The sequence below is a fragment of the Sorex fumeus genome, unplaced genomic scaffold (assembly GCF_029834395.1).
Source record: "Sorex fumeus unplaced genomic scaffold, SorFum_2.1 ptg000207l, whole genome shotgun sequence".
Classification (NCBI taxonomy): Eukaryota; Metazoa; Chordata; class Mammalia; order Eulipotyphla; family Soricidae; genus Sorex; species Sorex fumeus.
Window position 1 is genome coordinate 1,858,014 of NW_026606264.1, and position 18,809 is coordinate 1,876,822.

The 18,809-nt window shown below is 58.6% G+C and overlaps 2 protein-coding genes across 2 annotated transcripts in view; both read left to right on the forward strand.

The window, feature by feature from the left end:
- SNED1 (sushi, nidogen and EGF like domains 1) overlaps positions 1-18,809 on the forward strand; it is a 537,305-nt gene that overhangs the window by 309,927 nt on the left and 208,569 nt on the right. The gene's annotated exons all lie outside the window — the stretch shown is intronic.
- ING5 (inhibitor of growth family member 5) lies at positions 4,653-17,886 on the forward strand. The gene is made up of 8 exons (XM_056108413.1): positions 4,653-4,746; positions 6,113-6,184; positions 7,771-7,937; positions 9,040-9,151; positions 9,307-9,400; positions 15,644-15,779; positions 15,887-15,948; positions 16,768-17,886. The coding sequence occupies exons 1-8, from the start codon at positions 4,710-4,712 to the stop codon at positions 16,808-16,810; spliced, it is 723 nt and encodes a 240-aa protein (XP_055964388.1). The 5' UTR covers positions 4,653-4,709; the 3' UTR covers positions 16,811-17,886.

The following is an 18,809-nucleotide window of genomic DNA, read 5'->3' on the forward strand; positions in this document are numbered from 1 at the left end:
CAAGAGTGGACGGTGGGGCTCCGCAGAGCACGCCGCTCACTTTGGTGCCTTCCAAGGTGGCAACACTGGTTCGCGGAATTTACTCTCAGAAACAGAACTGCCTGGGAGGTCGGTCAGAAATGCCACAGCCCCCACCTGTCCTGCCACCCAGGTGGGGCCTCACCCTCCTTCCCCTTGGATCTGGGCTGGACAAACATGCCGGAGCCACGGAATGTTGTCAGGTGATGATTCAGTTGGCAGATGTGAGGTCACAGGAGTCTTTGCACTTTCCACCTGGGCACCCTGGAACTCTGTGGCCTGAGTTGGAGCCAAGGCACCCCATCCCTTGAGCACCACAAAGAGTGGAATACTGCTGGGTGCCCCTCCCAATACTCCTGAGGGGACAAAGAAATGGCCCAGTGGCCGGAGTGATAGCACAGCAGGGAGGGCATTTGCCTGGCACACAGCCAACCCAGGTTCAATCCCCAGCATCCCATATGGTCCCCTGAGCACCACAGGAGTAATTCCCGAGTGCAGAGCCAGGAGTAACCCCAGAGCACTGCTGGGCGTGACCCAAAAAGCTACCCCCTCCAAAAAAAGAAAAATGGCCCAGTGGACTGAGCTCACCCTGTGCATGCAGGAAGCTGTGTTCCAGCTCTGATACCACATGCACGGACCCAGAGCACTGCCAGGAGCCACTAACACACAGCACAGGGAATGGCCCCCGAGCACAACCAAGTGTGGTCCTCAAAAGCAAACCAAAGTTCTCTTCTCAAGAGCACTGCTGGCACTGTAGTGAGTAGAAATGCAGACAGAAAAAATGGACAGTATTATTTACTAACCAGAAAACCAGTAGTCCAATGAAGGATGGGAAAAAGTTGGACCAGGGATGTAGCTCAGCAATGAAATGTTTCCTTTGCATATTTGAGCTCCTGGGCTTGATCCCTGTTCGAAGAACACAAAGTGAAAATGGGCGTGGGGTGGGGGAATAGCACAACAGGAAAAGCACAGTCTTTCAAGCAGCCAACTAGGGTTTGATCCCCAGCACCCCACTTCATCCTTCAAGCCCTGGCACACGTGATCCCTGAGCAAGAGCCCTGAGAACAGCCTCGTGTGGCTCCAAAAAGAAGATCTAGGCCCCTCTAAGACCCCTTTTCAAGAAGGTTTGTAGGTGATGAAAGATACCCCGCGTCATGGGCCATTAAGAAATCTCAAATAAAGGACCAAAGAGAGAAAAAACAGGGCCAAGGCACTTGCCTGCGCATGTGACTGCCCCCAGTTTGATCCCTGGCACCACATATGATTCCCTGAGCACTGCCAGGAGTGGTCTTTGAGCACAGAGCTAGAGGTAAGCCCTGAGTACCACTAGCCCAATTCTCCCCTGCCTCCCCATAAAAGAATCAACTACTACACTTCTTGGTAATTGAAAACTATCTCCACACAAAACCTTGTATAAGAGAGTGATTAAAGCAGTTTTATCCACAATTGCCCAAACTCAGAGGCACTCAAGATGCACTTCAGGGCTGGGATATAGCCCAGGAGCAGAGCACATGATGTGTGTACAGAGCTCTCGACCTCACTCCTGCACCGAAGGGAAACAAAGCATTCTTTGTGCTCTTCAATAGGTGAATATAAACCACTATGGCATGTGTTAAGCAATGGGTGGAGTACTTCCGACATGAATAAGAAGTGAACTACCGAACTACAGAAAGGCCTGGAGGAAAGTTAAAGTGGAGAGAGCTAACCTGAAAAGGGGACATGTCGTCTGGTTCCAAATATAAGGCATTTGGGGAAAGGAAGCAATGGAGTCGGCCGTGAGATTGGTGTTTGGGGTTGTCGGAGATACCTGGAGGGGAACAAGTGGTTCCAGGTTCCCTGCATATCAGGTTCCCTCAGGCGGGCTGGGTCTCACTGGGAGTGGCTTCTCTACCCAGAGAGTGTCTGGGAGGCTTCACACCCCTCCACAAAGATCGGTTTCTGCTAGAGGTGGTGGTGGCAGGAAGAGAGATTAGTTGGTGGAGCACAGGGGAATTCTAAGGCAGAGAAATGACATGATAACAAAATAGGGAGTGCGTTTGTCAAAAGTCACAGAACAGCACAGAGCAAGTCCAAAACTATGGACCTTAGTGTATGCGCAGTGTTACATTAGTGTGAGTGTCAAAAGAAACATGGGGACACGCGTGGGGGACTCAAGCGTTTGGTGGCCATGAACCATTCTTCTGGCTGGCCCACGGTGACAGATGGATGGAGGGATGGGGGAATGGAGAAACAGGACCCCAGGCTGGTCGGTAGTGAGTTTATTTCTCTCTCTTCCCCAGTGTAGTCCCATCTCTCCCTTACAGCACAATCGTAGTTGTAGGTGGTCGTATTCTCTGTCATCATAGTTCCATCATCCTAGTCTCCTCGTAGACCTCAAAGTCCTCTCCTAGTCTCTTACCCCTTACAGCATAGTTATATAGAAATCATGAATGGTGAGGGTACACTTAGGTGGGGTTGAACACTGTCATAACAAAAAGCAGAGGTAAAGCCACTCCTTCAAGGGAAGTTCAGGGGATTAATTTAAGGACAAAATCTCATCTGAGGGTTCAGCACTCCAGATTACTAGAAGATCCGCTCAAGGGCGGGATTCCATCCAGGTGTGTTGCTTTATCCTTTCCTTAACTAGTAATCCATTTAAACAATCATAGTAAATTTACTTCTTATAGTATTTCCAGTCATTTTGTATGAAGACAGTAAGAGATACATTAAGCTTAAAGATTGGCTCTTCCTAGGGACATTTCACTATATATCCCAGCCCTCAGCAAGGTCCTTATTCAGTTACTTCTGTTTGGGTCATGACAGTTTATTCCATAATCATGCTCTTAACTTATTATACTTATGGTGCTTAGCTTGTCCCCTTTCAATGCTAGGGTAGCTTACCTCTTGCCCTGGGTGCATCCAGTCCTTTCGTTGGGACCCTGCTTTTAGAGTGCCAGGAACTAAGGACAACTGAGGCTTAAATATGGATGCTCAGGAGTAAATATTATTTGGAGTCAATTAACTCTCATGTTACAAAGCATAGCATGAATTGTCTTACCGTGTCTATAAAAAAGGACATTACTAAATCATGCAAGTGACAGAAAGAAAAGAGAAAAGCAATATAGGATATTAGTGCTTGATGGAATTGGGTGTGCCTCAGGGATACTGTTGTGGGAGTAACTCAATAAACCTAAGCTCCCTGGGGTCCCACATACATCACGTGTGCCAGGCACTTCTGCTGTCTGCAATACCCTCCCTCCTTGAGCAATTTCCAGGCACACCCAGGTGTGTATAAGAACCACACAATGGGGTGTAATTTTCAGGAAACACAACAAAAAGTAAGCAAACGCTGCAATCAAGAAGTATGACCTCTGCAGCTGGACAGCAACAGCAGGGCAGGCGCTTGCCTTGCATGTGGCCAGCCTCCTTCAACCCCAGGCACTTGAGTGCACTGTCTGCCAGGAGCGATCCCTGAGCACAGAGCCAAGAGTAAACCCTGAGCACAGCTGGGTGTGGCACCAAAAACAGACACCCCCTCCAAAAAAAGGGGGGGCATTGTGTGAGCACCATGGTGCACAACCCTCACTGGTCCTCCACTAAGTGTGGCCCAGGTGCAGCGATCGCCGGTCCAAGCCTCAAGTGTGGCATCCTGATGTGTGCCTGTGCCAGCTGTGTGGAGCAGACAGTTACGTACAACTCCCAGGTAACCCCAGTAAGGGGAGGACGGATCAACAACGAAGCCACCAATGCAAAATGTTCGTAGGAAAACCGCTGTTGTGTCTTTCGGGAAATCTGTGTTGTCTTAAGTTTTCCTGTAAACAGACAACTGCTCAAAGTCTCGTCTCGTTCAGAAAAGGCAGGGCTGGAGAGCTCAGAGGGCTTCGCTCAGGGAGCGCTGCAGTCGGCCCTGGACACCTCCAGGTGTGACCCGGATTCCATGAGGCGGAAGTCGGACACTGTGCAATTGTCTGGAGGTGCCTGACCCCCATCGGCACTGGCTGCCCACGAGGGATGACCCCCAGCTGCAAACCCAGCACTCCTCCCTGCACTGCCCATTTCTGCAGCCGGTCCTTCGTTTTCAGGTGCTGGGACCCTATCCCGGGGCCGCAGTTTGATGGAGGCACTGAGCAAAATCAAGGGGTGTTTCCGTTTTGTAATTAAAATTTTTGTCTGCTTTGGGCCACACCAGTCGCTGCTCGCGGTTACCCCTGGCAGCGCCGGGGACCACTGGGACGCCGGCTGGCCCCCCGGCTGCACCTGGGGCCTGCGCGTGCCGCCGAAACAGCCACCGCTCCCCGGGCACCGCGGCGTAAGGGCGCGGCGCGGCCGGGCCGGGGTCGGAGGTCGCCGGCCGGGCGGGGGCCCACCCGGTGACGTCACCGCCGCGACCCCCCTCCCCCGGCCGCCCCCGGGGTTGGGGGCGCGGGAGGAGCCGGCCCGCCCCGCCGTCGCCTGGCCGCCGCACCTGTCCGCAGCCCCAGGCCCCGCGGCGCGGCGCGACCCCGGCCACGTGCCGCCGCCGTCGCGACCCCGGCCCCGCGCCCACGCCACGCCGCCGGCCGCGGCCGGAAGCCGGGGGGCGGGCCCGCCGAGGCCACGCCCCCGGCGCGGGCCAATCGGCGCGCGCGGCTCATTAATAGTGAGGCTCGGCCCCGCCCTCCGCCCGGCGGCGCCTCCCGCGCGCGCAGACCCGGAGCGCGGCCGCGGCGAAGATGGCGACCGCCATGTACTTGGAGCACTACCTGGACAGTAAGCGCCGCGCGCGCCGCGCCGCCCCGCCCCGCCCGCCCCCGCGCCCGCGCGCGCGTCACGGGGCCTCGCGGCGGCGCGGGCGCGGGGCCCGGCGGCGGGGGAGGGGCGGGCGGCGGGCGGCGGCGCGGGGGGACCGCGGCGCTCCCGCCGCGCCAATTTCAGATGCGTCACGGCCGGGCGGGGCCCCCGCGGCCGGGTCCCGCCCTGGGCGGCGGGGCCACGCCCCCGGGCCGCGGCCCTGTCCTTCCCCGACCTTGGCCCCGCCCCCAGGCCGCGCCCCTTTCTCAGCCCGGGCCCCGCCCCCACGCCGCAGGGCCCCGCCCACTCGCCGCCGGGCCCCGCCTCTCCCGCGAGGCCCCGCCCGCCCGCCGCCCGGCCCCGCCTCTCCCGCGAGGCCCCGCCCGCCCGCCGCCCGGCCCCGCCTCTCCCGCGGGCCCCGCCCACTCGCCGCCCGGCCCGGCCCTGGCTCCCGCCTTCTGCGCCCCAGTTCGCGGCTCCTCCGGCCCTCCGGCCTCGCACTGTTCCAGGCCCGGGGCGCCCCTGGCTTGAGGTTCCCCGCGACACCGCGCCTCCCGGGCTGCTCTTGGTCGCTTGGTCGGTCGCGGCGCTGGCGCTGGCCTCGGACCCCGGGCACGCGGGGCGGGGGTGCGGCCTTGCGGGGAGGCGCGTTGCTGCGCGGAGGGCGAAGGCGATGCTGGTGCGAAGGTGTTTCGCGGGCGGCCTCTGCGCCCGTTCGCTGTGGCCTTCGGGGGGCGCCGGGCCGCCGAGGGCCGTAGGAGGACCAAGCCGGTCTGCCCCCACCCGGGGAAGCATTCGCAGGTGCTGGTGCAGAGGGCCGTTGCTGCGCTTCTGGAATCTGTGCCGTGCTTGGCTCTCAGGCCCGTCCGGAGTGGACTGGGGAGGCCTGTCGGACTCCTGGCCAAGGGCGGCCTCCGCTGCGCTCTGTTTAAGCCATGGGGCCCGCCCGGCGCCACTCGCAGACCTCGGAGCACGTGGAGCTGGGTTGCCAGGCGTGGGCACCCACGGGCAGCCTTGGCGGTTGCTGTGCCAGGACAGCGGGCAGACATAGCCCTGCCCTACTGCGACCTGCTCGCAGGGGATTCTTGGGAGTCGGGGTGGTGGGCTGGGAGCAGGACGAGGTCTGTGGTCAGCAGCCGTTGGAGGGGGGACACTGGTCACTGTGGTGTGTGGGGCGTGGCTGCGGCGTCCGGTACTGCCCCTTGAGCTTGAGAGAAAGCAGGGGTGCCCTGAGTCCCAGCCCTGGGGAGGGCCCTGCACAGCACTTGGGGGCCGCTGGCAGCACTGGGTGAGCCACGTGGGCTGCCTTCTCGCTGCTGGCCTCTCAGTGATGTCCCTGTTTCAGGTATCGAGAACCTTCCCTGTGAGCTCCAGAGGAACTTCCAGCTGATGCGAGAGCTGGACCAGAGGACAGAAGGTGGGCTCTGCGGGGTGCTGGGTGCAGCGGGCTGGGGCACCCACAGCCACTGAACTGTGCTGCACGCTGGGACCGTCACCCTCCTTGCAGTCCAAAGACCTGTGACGTTTTATTTATTTTTAATTTTTAAGATTTTATTCTCATAAAGTTGTTCACAATAATTGATTACATTCAGTATCTCAACACCAATCTCATGACCACGACACCTTCCCACCACCAGTATTTCCAAGTTTCCCACCACCACTCAAGTCTTCCCCAGAGGCAGATGCTAGATAATTTATTCTGAGTTGCGTGTTTTGAATAGTATAGGATGTCTGCAAGGGTCTACATCACAGTGATTCAGCAACAACAACAACAACAAAAAAGTCTGACATATCGCATGGCTGCTTTTGTGGCCGCATGCTCCTGGGATCACAAAAATTTTAACTGGGGTCCGGAACCATCCCTGCAGTGAGCTGCTCGGTTCCGAGATTCGTATGTAGGTCTCTGGATCGTGGCCATTAATGTGCTTAAGTAGCAGCCGGAGGCGGAGGCAGTTTGTGGGTGTGGCAGCCAGGCCCCAGGAGGGCCGGGAGATGGGAAGGGACGGCCCAGTCCCGACCCCAGTGACCTCGCTGCCGCCGTTTTCAGTCACTGGTCCCACATACCTGGCTTTTTCAGCAGATTTAGTCTCTCGTGTGGGGGGGCCCTGAGACCTTTTCTTTCCTTGGAAAACTAGTCTAAGCAAAGATGTGCAGCTTGTTTTTCACTTTGTGGTTCTGTTTTGGGGCCAGGCCCAGCAGTGCTCAGGGATGACTCCTGCTTCCTGGCAGTGCCGGGGATCCTGCGGTCCAGTGCTAGCCCGCCCAGGGCTGTGCTCCGCCTGCGAGCTTTCTCCAGCTTGGGCGCACCAGTGGAGGGGGAGGGTGGGGCTCTCCTACCTTTGGCACCTCCATGCAGCCCGCGGGTCTGTGCCCACCCGCCCCCAGACCACCGCTGCCTGCCTGGTTTTGGACCTCAGTCTGGCTCCCTGGCCGCCCTGCCTGGTCTGGTGCTGGGCCCCTTCCCTTTCCTCCCTGAAGTTTGGGGGTGCCTGTTCCTTGGGGTCTCAGCTGTAGTGCAGGGTGGGCGGGAGCCTGCACACGGCTGCCCTGGCTTCGCAGAACAGGACAGGGGGTGACTCCAGAGCACAGGGTCTCTGTCAGCCTGGACTCCAGGGTCCTGCAGAGCGACTGCAGCATCTGCTGGTCCCAGAAGGGGCTATGCGGCCTCTGTCCCCTAGGCAGCTTGCCTGGGTCCTGCTACTATGTCCACCTCGCCCGGGCCCTCTGGCGCACTGAGCCGCCTGCTGCCTCAGGCTGTGTGGCGTGGGGTGAGGTTGTCCACTAACCTTATGGGTGGACATGGGCTGTGTCCTGCCTCCCGTGGGGATCCGGCTCTGTGGCTCTAGGCATGAACTTGGCTGTTTGGCTCCCGGGGCTTCCCTCCCTCCCCTGGGGTCACCTGCCCAAGAGCACCCAGAGGTGCGGCTGCTGGTCCGACCTTGCTCCGCCTCCGCGAGCTGTCCTCCGGGCTTTAGCAACTGACCCTTTGACCTCGCGTCCCAGATAAGAAGGCGGAGATTGACCTCCTGGCTGCAGAGTACATCTCCACGGTGAAGGCGCTGTCCGCAGACCAGCGTGTGGACCACCTGCAGAAGATCCAGAGCGCCTACAGCAAGTGCAAAGAGTACAGTGACGACAAGGTGCAGCTGGCCATGCAGACCTACGAGATGGTGAGCGCCACTGACTCCCCTTGCCCTGTGTGTGTTCACACCTTGCTTCAGTTCCTGCTTTCCACGTATTTCCCTGGCAGTGCTCGGGGCCATGCAGTGCTGGGCATTGAACCTGTGACTCCTGCCGCAAACCATGCTCCAACCCTTTGGCCACCCTCTGGTCCCTTAAACTGCTAATGCTGGCTGCCATGAATGAGACCTGAACCTCGTCTGTCCACTGGCTCCTTGACCAGTGGCCTGAGGATGGCCCTTATCATGATGCTCCAGGAAGCTCTGGACACTCCTCCTTCCCTCCCTGAAGGAAACGTTTGTTTTGTGGGGTTTGGGCCACCCCCGTGGGAGTTTTTGGGGCTACTCCTGTCTCTGCTCAGCACTCATTCCCAGCAGTGCTGGGTGGACCATGTGGTGCCAGAGATGGACTTGATGTCAGCCACATGTAGCCAAACCCCTAACCTCTACACTGTCTCTGTAGCCAAGGGAAAGTCTTTTTTGTTTGTTTTTTGGGCCACACCAGTGATGCTCAGGGGTTCGTTACTCCTGGCTCTGTGCTCAGGGATCACTCCTGGCAGTACTCGGGGGACCCTATGGGATGTGGGGATTCAACTTGGGTCGGCCATGTGCAAGGCAAATGCCCTCCCCGGTTGGTAGATTTTTCCGTCCTGAAAACAGTCCCTCCTACACACCTGAACACAGTGTATGAGGAGAAGTGCCCCGGAAGGAGAATGCCAGGTGCATTTTAGGCTCCGGTACCCAGCCTGAAGCCAGATCCCAGCCCCAGAGTGCATGGGGGGCGTTGTCTCAGTGATGGCGTCCTGTCACTCCAGCTTTGCTCTTCGCTGGACACAGGGTGTGGCACTCCCGTGGGCCCTGAGCGGGGGCCCGCATCCCTGTAATCACCCCAGGGCCCGGGGCGGCCCCTGCGTCAGCTGCCTTCTCTGGAGCAGGGAGTGAGGGACGAGCCCGTGGCTGTCCCTGAGCTTGTGGCTCCTCCTCGTCTCGTGCTGTTTGTTGGTCGCTGGCTGGAGGCCAGTGGTGCCCTGGGCGACTTGGAGCAGTGGCCTGGAAGGGCCTTCCCGCGGTCAGGCCCACTGTCTCCCTGCAGGTGGATAAGCACATCCGAAGGCTGGACGCTGACCTGGCCCGCTTTGAAGCTGACCTGAAGGACAAGATGGAGGGCAGTGACTTTGAAAGCCCTGGAGGACGAGGACTAAAAAGCAAGTCTGGGTTCTCTTTGCCTCGGGTTTTCCCGATAGAGGTTTGACGTTTATCTTGCCCTTGTGCCAAGTGGCCCCTCTCGGTGGGTTCTGTGGCCTGTGGGGCCCCTCGTTCACGAGTCCTGTGCGCTAATTGGGCACCCACTGTCTTTCAGAAGGTCGTGGTCAGAAAGAAAAAAGAGGCTCACGGGGTCGTGGCCGGAGAACCTCGGAGGAAGACACCCCAAAGAAGAAGAAGCACAAAGGAGGGTGAGAGACTCTTTTCCGGGGAACGTGGCAGGTCATGGGAGTCCCGGCAGTGGTTGGCCGTGCCTGCGGGCAGGGTGGTGCTGGTCTGGCGAGTGGGAGCGTTGGCCCCCGTGGCCATCCCCGCCGTCGTTGCCACCACACCGCTGCTCTGGGATGCGGTGTTCTCTACACAGGCAAGCTCAGCCGCTCCTCGTAGCTCGGTGTGTGTCTCTGGCTTTTTATGGAAGTATTTCCTGTGCACGTTCGTCATCCTGCCGTGTGATTATTACACGCGCATGGCATTGAACGTGAATTTCAGAAAACTTCCTTTCAGCCACCCTCTGCTGCCCCGTGTCTGAGTGCCGTTCTTAGACGCGAGGGAACCAGGGCCAGGCCTCCTGTGGTGCGAGTCGGGAGCGTTCGGCGGGCGGGAGAGTCGGCTGTGGGAAAGCTCAGCTCTTGGTTCTCCGTCCTGGCACGTAGGTCACTGCAGCCACCCCACCCTCGCAGGCAGGCCCCTCGCCTCTTCTGGGGCACTCCCCGGGGCTTTTCCAGAGGTTCGCTCCAGGCTCACTGTGGAGGAGGCCAGGCCTGGCGGGCGAGGCGTGTCTGGTGCGGCGGGCTGAGGCCGTGAGCAGGCCAGTCCTTGGAGTGTCGGGAGCCGTCCTCCCTCACATCCTGCTGTCTCCCAGGTGTGGGAGTGAGGCTTTCTGACCGGGTGTTGGTCTGCACACCCCGCATGGTGCCTGGGTCTTGTCAGAGAACTGACTTCAGGGTTCATTGATTTTTATCTTAATTTTTTCTTCTGTATTGGTTGTTTCCTGTGTTATTTCTGTTCTTTGTTATTTCCTTCTACTTGAATATATTTTTCTTTTCTTTTACATGCAAGTAACCTTTAAGGGGCAAGTAGCTTACTTTGATTCACTGTCACTGTCATTGTCCTCCTGTTGTTCATAGATTTGCTCGAGTGGTCACCAGTAACGTCTCACAACAAATTGTGAGACTTGTTACTATTTTTGCCATATTGAGTATGTCACGGGTAGCTTGCCAGGCTTTGCTGTGCCGGCGAGATACTCTTGATAGCTTGCCAGGCTCTCCAAGAGGGGCAGAGGAATCAAACCCAGGTTGGCCGTATGCAAGGCGGACGCCCTATCCGCTGTGCTATCGCTCCAGCCCTTGATTCCTGTTTTTTATTCCTTTTTTTCTAACATAAAGGTGTAAAACTATGAAGTTTTCCCTAATGACTGGTTTAGCTACACTTCACAGCTACACTTCAGAGTTTGGTATATTTTTTTATTATATTCAAGAAAATTTTTTTTGTATGTTATTTGGATCACACCTGGCAGTACTCAGGTCTTACTCCTGGCTCAGTGATCAGGAATCACTCCTGGCAGGGTGCAGAGCACCATACACAATGCCAGGGATCAAACCTGGGAGCCATGTGCAGGGCAAGTGCCCTTCCCATTGTGCTATCCTCCAGCTATGCTTTGTGGTTCTTATTTGAATCAGTGCTTAACAAGAAGTATGTGTCTCACGTGGGGCCTCACGGAACAGGGGTGGAGCCGGCCCTTTCCTCCCCACCCCAATGAGACCCCAAGTCGCCGCTCACGAATGGCCCCTCTGGCTCCTGATCAAACTGCTTAACGGCCATGATACCAGAGACTCAGAAACAAATCTCGGAACCCAGTGGCTTTTGGCAGAAATGCGTCTGGAGCCCGCAGTAGGTTACTGTCGCTGGGCCATTCCAGGGGGGAAAGGGTGCTGCCCCTCTGCCTGCTCCCCCTAGGCAGTTCAGTGGCCGCCATCCTCCAGAGGCTATTGGTCAGTCAGGTTTGGGCCCTCAGTGATGAGACACACGGGGCCTCATGGGACGGGGGTGGAGCCGGCCCTTTCCTCCCCGTCCCAACAAGATCCCGAGTTGCTGCCCCCGACCAGCCTTTCTGGCTCCTGATCAAGCTGCTTAACAGCCATGATCCCAGAGACTCAGGACAAATCTTGGAACCTAGCAGGTTTTGGCAGAAATCCCTCCAGATTTAAATGTTAAAATTTCGGAATTTTAAATTCATGTGGCCATTACTGCAGCCACGCGACATCATATGTTATTCATAACCAGCAATAGAAAACAAATTGTCTACTGTTGCCTTTTCGGCAGATCTGAGTGTTGGGGTAAAATCCCAAATAATAATGGTGGGTCTGGTGTCAAAATATTAAATGTAATCAAAGCAGAGAGAGAGTAATGTGGAAATCATCTGCCCCACAGGTAGGGTGTGGGATGGGAGTGTACTGGGGTTTTTGGTGGTGGAGAATGGGCACTGGTGAAGGTACGGGTGTTTCATGGGATGACCGAGACTTAAACCCAAAAGCTTTGTGACTGCTCTCATGGTGATTCAATAAATAAAATTATAAAAATTTTTTTTAAAAAGGTGGAGTTCATGCCCAATTCAATCAGCTAATCAGTGGCTGAATAAATAGCAGTATTCCTACATTTTTAAAAAAAAGTATGTCTCAGTGTTCAAGTAAATTGAGATTTTTTTCTCCAAGCAACATTTTTATTTAAAGCTTTATTAAAAAATTAAGTAAAAAATTTACAGAGTTGCTGATAACACAGTTGTTTCAGGCATCCGTGGTCCAGCACCAGGACCTCCCCCAGGGTGACTTTCCCTCCACAGGTTCCCCAGTTTCCCACCCATCAAGAATCTACTGGGGCTGGAGTGATAGCACAGTGGGTAGGGCGTTTGCCTTGCATGTGGCCAACCCGGGTTTGATTCCCAGCATCCCATATGGTTCCCGCCAGGAGTAACTCCTGAGTGCAGAGCCAGGAGTAACTCCTGTGCATCACCAGGAGTGACTGAAAAAGCAAAAAAAAAAAGAAAAAAGAATCTACTTTGTTGCTTACAATAGAATAGCAAATGAAATTATCAAAAAACAATTCAGTGAAAGATAACTTGATACAGTTCACCTACTGTGGTGGTAAGCCTTTGCCCAAAGGTTTACTGGGCTGGTTGGTGCTAGTTGAGTCTTCTGTGTTACTGCTTTTGCTCATTGAACTGCTGAGCTCGGTGGGCTTCCCCGGGACTTTCCCCGCAGGCTTGCTGTGCTCCGACGGGGCTGTCAGTGCTGTGAAATTCGCAGCTGTGTGTTCCTGGAGCTTTGGAGCTGGGGTGATTCAGCAGCTTGGCCTCTCTTTGAGATTCGTTGTCGAGTTGTGCAGCTGGACTGTGCCAGGGGTGTGGAGGGTCAGAGGATGGCCCGTAGTGGAAATTCTCTGAGCTCCTGTGTAAGGATTTATGGTCTCTGTTGCGGAATTTCTCATAGTCAGCTACGCTCTCCAGTCCTGACTGTAGATCGCAGGCCTTTCTCTTTTCTCTTACTTTTGGGGATCTTGAAAACTTTGCCGTTCTGTGGCAGATACAAATTTTAAGGATCAAAAAACTTTCGGCCTCCCCCTCCCCCCCTTTTAGTTTCGTTCTGTTCTGGAGCTACATTCAGTGGTGGTACTCTGGGCTTCCTCCCTCCTCTGCACTCAGGGGTGCTCCTGGCGGGAGACAGCCAGTCTTCGGCTCCTGGTCAGTCGTCGGTTCTCGGACAGTTGTCGGTTCTCGGACAGTCATTGGTTCCTTTTCGTCTACTCTACAGCCTCCAGATCTCATTACAGTCTCCGTCCTCAGGCTCTGGGTCACTCAGCTGTGTGAGGTCCCTGTGCAGTGCTCAGTGGTCGTTTGGTCATGTGAGTGTCTATAATTGCCTGTGCAGTGGTCAGTGGTCTGAGTGCCCTGTGCGGTGATCAGTGGTCTGTGAGTGCCCATGCGGTGGTCAGTGGTCTGTGAGTGCCCTGTGCTGTGGTCAGTGGTCTGTGAGTGGTCTGAGTGCCCTGTGCTGTCGTCATTGGTCTGTGAGTGCCCTGTGCTGTGGTCTGTGAGTGCCCTGTGCGGTGGTCAGTGGTCTGAGTGCCCTGTGCGGTGATCAGTGGTCTGCGAGTGCCCTGTGCAGTGGTCAGTGGTCTGAGTGCCCTAGATTGTGGTCATTGGTCTGTGAATGCCCTGTGCTGTGGTCATTGGTCTGTGAGTGCCCTGTGCGGTGGCCATTGGTCTCTGAGTGCCCTGTGCAGTGGTCAGTGGTTGTGAGTGCCCTGTGAGGTGGTCAGTGATCTGAGTGCTCTGTGCTGTGGTCATTGGTCTGTGAGTGCCCTGTGCGGTGGTCATTGGTCTGTGAGTGCCATGTGGTGGTGAGTGGTCTGAGTGCCCTGTACGGTGGTCAGTGGTCTGAGTGCCCTGTGCTGTGGTCATTGATCTGTGAATGCCCTGTGCTGTGGTCAGTGGTCTGAGTGCCCTGTGCAAGGGTCAGTGGTCTGAGTGCCCTGAGCGGTGGTCATTGGCCTGTGAGTGCCCTGTGGGGTGGTGAGTGGTCTGGATGCCCTGTGCAGTGGTGAGTGATCTGAGTGCCCTGTGCAGTGGTCAGTGGTCTGAGTGCCCTGAGCGGTGGTCATTGGTCTGTGAGTGCCCTGTGCGGTGGTGAGTGGTCTGGGTGCCCTGTGCAGTGGTCAGTGGTCTGAGTGCCCTGAGCGGTGGTCATTGGTCTGTGAGTGCCCTGTGCGGTGGTGAGTGGTCTGGGTGCCCTGTGCAGTGGTCAGTGGTCTGAGTGCCCTGTGCAGTGGTCAGTGGTCTGAGTGCCCTGAGCGGTGGTCATTGGTCTGTGAGTGCCCTGTGCGGTGGTGAGTGGTCTGGGTGCCCTGTGCAGTGGTCAGTGGTCTGCTCCCGAGTTTGGCTGGGTAATGCCCGTTGTTTCCTGGGTCTCGGGTAGAGTGTGGTGTGTGCGGTGGCCGGTGGCCTGTGGGTGTGGAGGTGGCGGCTTGCTTCCAGGGTGGGGACACCTTGTGCTGTGTCTGCTGCCGCCGTCACTCCATCCTGCCTGTGTGACCGTGGCTGTGGGGGGTTGGCTTCATTTAAGAGGCTGCTTGGGGGCTGCTCCCCTGTGGTACCTGGGGCCACGTCCGGGCTTCTGCACGCAGAGTGCACAGTCCCTTGAAGTGTGTCTCTGGCGCTGGAGTTTCCTTGTTGTCTGGATGTTTTGGGGACATCCTGGCTGTGTGTTCGGGGGATCCTTGGTGCCGAGTCGAGCCCAGGCCTCTGTGTCTCGAACCTGAATTCCAGCCCGTGGAGCTTTTGTTCCCGCTTTCCCCCAGAAACCGTCACCTGCTTTCTGCACTTTGCTCCTTGGTGGGTGCTTGACCTGGTGACACAGTGGCAGGCAGCCCTGTCCTTCGACTGACGCCCCCAGGTCCTGTGCCAGGTGGGGGTGCCCGCAGAGTGGAGAGACAGGCACTTAGCCTTTGGGTGCTGCTCTCTTCCCTCCTGCTGACCGTGGGCAGCTCGGTCCCCCGCCAGGCCGCCCCTGGAGGAGCTGAGTGTCAGTGCAGGTGGCTGCCCCAGGGTCCAGTTTGGCAGTGGGCAGGTCCCGGGCCCCGGGCTCAGGGCCAGTCTGAGAAGTGTCTGCTGTGCTGCGTTCTCTGCTCGCCTGGCCAGGTTGTGAGTGTGGAGGAGCAGCTGTCTCTGCTTTCAGACGCGGGATGGCGACCTCTGCCTCTGGCTGGAGGCTGGGGCTGGGGAGCAGGACCGTCCTGGCGACGGGCAACATTCCTGAGACCCTCCGGCTCACAGGACTGGTGGGTCAGGCCTGGGAGGGGCTGCCGTGAGGGGTGCTAGGGGGAGGGAGGCCCAGACACCTGCTCTTGGAGCACGCACAGCTCGTGTCTGCATGGGGCAGGGGCGAGATCAGGCTTGAGCTGACACCTGCCCTGCAGGGTCCGAGGTTGGAACCCCCGGCACTGCCTGGTGACAGATGCCACCAAGAAAGGGTGCTGGCTCTGAACTCACCTTGGCACAGGCAGTGCTTCGCTTTCTGCTCTGCTCCGTGCCCCAGAGTGCTCCCAGAGGCACCAGGCAGTGCTCCCAGCAGTGCTCCCAGAGGCACCTGGCAGGACTTGGGGAGCTGTGGGCACAGAGAGCCCCAGGCCTGCTGCTTCAGGGGGCGGGTTCACTCCAGATGCTGGTGCTGAGTGAAGGCACAGAGAGGGTGGCATGGGGGCTGGTGAGGGCCAGTCTGGGGGCTCCAGCCAGGGCGAGCAGATGTCCTGCCCGCAGGGGGCTCTTGGACCCGTGCGTGTTCTGTGTGAGAGTGCCCCTTCTGCCCTTTGCCCTCCGCCCTCCGCCCTCTACACTCTGCCCCCACGTCCACCTGCCATTCATACTCACTGCTGCTCCCCAGGTCCGAGTTTTCTGACACTCTCCTCTCTGTGCACCCCTCGGACGTGCTGGACATGCCCGTGGACCCCAACGAGCCCACCTACTGCCTGTGCCACCAGGTGTCCTACGGGGAGATGATTGGCTGTGACAACCCAGATGTGAGTGTCGGGGCAGATGCCGGCTAGGGGACACCTTGGGGGACACGGCCCGGGACAGCTGGGGTGGACACAGGCCCGGTGCTGAGCGACTCTCCCTTGCTTTGCAGTGCCCGATCGAGTGGTTTCACTTTGCCTGTGTGGACCTGACCACGAAGCCCAAAGGAAAATGGTCAGTGTAGGCGGCTTGGCTGGCTCCTGTGCTGGCCAGGCTACCACCTCCGGGGAAACTTGTATCTCCTCTGTATCCTGACGGGGTTGGGGATGGCATGGCAGCTCTTGGCGTGTGCCCGAGGCTGACCCGGAGCGCCCTCCTCCTTGGGGAGCAGGGTCAGAAGTGGACAGCCTGGGCCGAGGCCAGCAGCAGGCTTTGGGGTGAGGGGCTGTGCAGAGGGGCAGGACCCCTAGCTGGGGGACCCATGCAGAGAGCCCCATCAGGGCCCCAGAACACAGGTCTCTGGGAAGGGCCGAGTTTGGGGGTTGGGGTGGGGGAGTGGTGGTGGGGAGTGTGGGCCGGCTTCTGCCCTCAGGATGAGTCGAGCCAGGGATGTCCTAAGCCTCTCAGTGCCCTGAGCTCCGCGGTCATGGCAGTTCCTTGCCTCTTGCTCTTGAAGCATTGGCCCAGGTCAGGCCCAGCTCCTCAGCACACGCAGGACCAAGGTCTCCTGCACACACCCCCTGTGCCAGGCCCAGGGGTCTTCCTCACACACAGGGGTCCCCAGGGCCCCCACACGCCCATGCGCTGGGTCCCCGGAGTCACCCGCACACGCCACACTGCCGGGTCCCAGAATTTCATGACGCTGTTGTCACGGGGAGACTGTGGCTGTTGGGACGGCTCTGGCTCTGCTGATGCCGGGGACTCGCACCCGGGCCCGGAGACAGGCTGCAGAAGTGCTTGCTGTAGCACAGCCTCCCCATCTCGTCGGGTCCCGGGAGACAAGCTGGGAGAATCTGGGGGGTGCGGGTGGCTGAGCCCTGCTTTCTGTTGCAGGTTCTGCCCGAGGTGTGTTCAGGAAAGGAGGAAGAAGAAGTGAGGAGGAGGCTGAGTGGCAAAGAGCAAGTTAACATTTTCCTTCATGTTGCAATACTTCATCTTCATTTTAAACTACCTTGTTTCAGATGATACTTAGTAATTCAATGGCCAGTTGTAATTCTGGAAATTTCCCAGGACAAACAGAGTCCACCTGACCCCTGTCTACACTGCAGAGCTATCCCGGGTCCCCTGGGGCCCCGACCTCTAGCCTGGCTCGCTGCCGTCCCTTTGCAGGAGCCTGAGGGTCTTGGTGCTACCCAGACCCCCACCTGCCCGTGAGTGTGGTGTCGGCACTGCGGCTGCTCTGCTCTGCCGCCGGGGAGCCGCCTGGACACGCCCCCCGAGGGCTGGCCACTCTGCCTCGAGCGCCGTCCTGCAGCCTTGAGGCCGGGCTGCACATGGACCTCCCCACAGGACAGGCTTGGGGAGCTTGTCCTGGGACGGGGCGAGAGACCAGGACGCGTTTCATGACCTCGGCCACCAGTACGCCGATGTCGACCTCTGGTGCTCGCCTGGGGGGCTGTGAGAGACACCTCGGAAACCCCCAACCTCGGAAACCCCCAAACCTCCTGCACCCAATGGCTCCCAGAGGACGGGGTTGCCTGCCCACCCTCGCTGCACGGCCCGAGGGAGAGTCGGCCGAACAAGTCTCGGCTGAGGGCCTCTGGCAAGTCGCGTCCAACCTCTTGGGACCTGCGTCTCCTCTGCGCCAGCGTCCACGGCGAGGGTGTCAAGCAGGGCAGAAGGTGGGGTCTGTCGCCCAGCTGTGCGCTGCCACGGGCGACACAGTGGGTGGGCACAGGCTGCCGGGAAGCGTGAGTGCAGCTCCCCCGTCTCGGGCCTGGTGGAGACGGGCACTGAAGGCTGTCGGGCAGACTGGGCACTGCGCCCCTCGGGAGGACTAAGTAGCTTGCTGGTCTGTTCCTGAGCAGGTGCGTGGCAGTGCCCTGGCACCTGCTTGGTGAGGAGGGTGCCGCTGCGTGACCCGGTCATCACTGGGACCCCACCCCTGCCCTAGCCTGTCTGTTTTGTGCTTGCATTTGTAGCCTCTACTTTATTGGTCAGTGATGCCCCCGAATGCTGGGGGAGGGGATGGGGGTGGGGGGACAGGCTGAGACCACACGCAGGGACCCTCCCTGAAGGTGTCTGGGGGTGGTGGTGGGGATGGGAAGAGATTGGTGCATGGGGGTGCAGTGGGGCGGGCAGAGACGGACACACGGGTCCCTCCCTGCAGGTGACAGGGTGGGATGGACAGACGGGTGCATGGGGATGCTCCCTGCGGGTGACGGGGTGGGGGGACGGGTAGACGTGGGCACATAGGGACACTCCCTGCGGGTGACGGGGGAGGGTGGAGGGTGCACAGAGACACTCCCTGCTGAGGCTTTTCCTGCGGGAAGGACATTGCGTCCAGGGGAGCGCCACCTGCTTGTCCATGCCGGAAGACCCCTGAGGCCTGTCCTGGGACAGAGCCCTGAGCCATCGCGGGTGGTGCCAGCACACCCCAGACTGGGCCCAGCTGAGTGAGGGCGGTCGAGGCCTCCGCAGGGCCGAGACGCCTGGTCTCGTGAGGCAGCAGCCCGCATGTCGCCCCTGGTTCTGGGTCGTGCCCGCTCTCCTCTACTGCCCTGCCTGAGGCCTGTGACCAGGGGGCCCAGTGCCGTGCTGCTGAGGCCGAGCGAAGCCGCCCGAGTCTGCTGCTTGTGGGAGTCGCAGTGAGCAGGTGGGGCTGAGCGGCCCTGGCAGGCGCCTGACGCTGGGCTTCGCGGGGTCTCCTGCGTGCTCGGTGGGAGAGCCTGGTGGTCTTCCCCTGAAGCGGCCCCGGGGAGCGACCCCCCAGGGGTCCGACTGCGTGCTTCTCTCCCACGTTCCTGTCATGTGGTGTGGCCCTTTACACATTTCATCCAAAACGATGATGCAGCTTTAACATGAATGTCACATCTTATTTCCAAGGAATTACTGTGTTCCCTTTGTAAAGGAAAGATGATATTGTAAATCTTTTT

Bases quoted from the DNA above. Each gene is read 5' to 3' on its own strand.
- ING5 (XM_056108413.1), top strand. From the start codon at position 4,710: ATGGCGACCGCCATGTACTTGGAGCACTACCTGGACA. The intron at 4,747-6,112 runs GTAAGCGCCGCG...TCCCTGTTTCAG, and splicing joins CTTGGAGCACTACCTGGACA to GTATCGAGAACCTTCCCTGT. The intron at 7,938-9,039 runs GTGAGCGCCACT...GTCTCCCTGCAG, and splicing joins CCATGCAGACCTACGAGATG to GTGGATAAGCACATCCGAAG.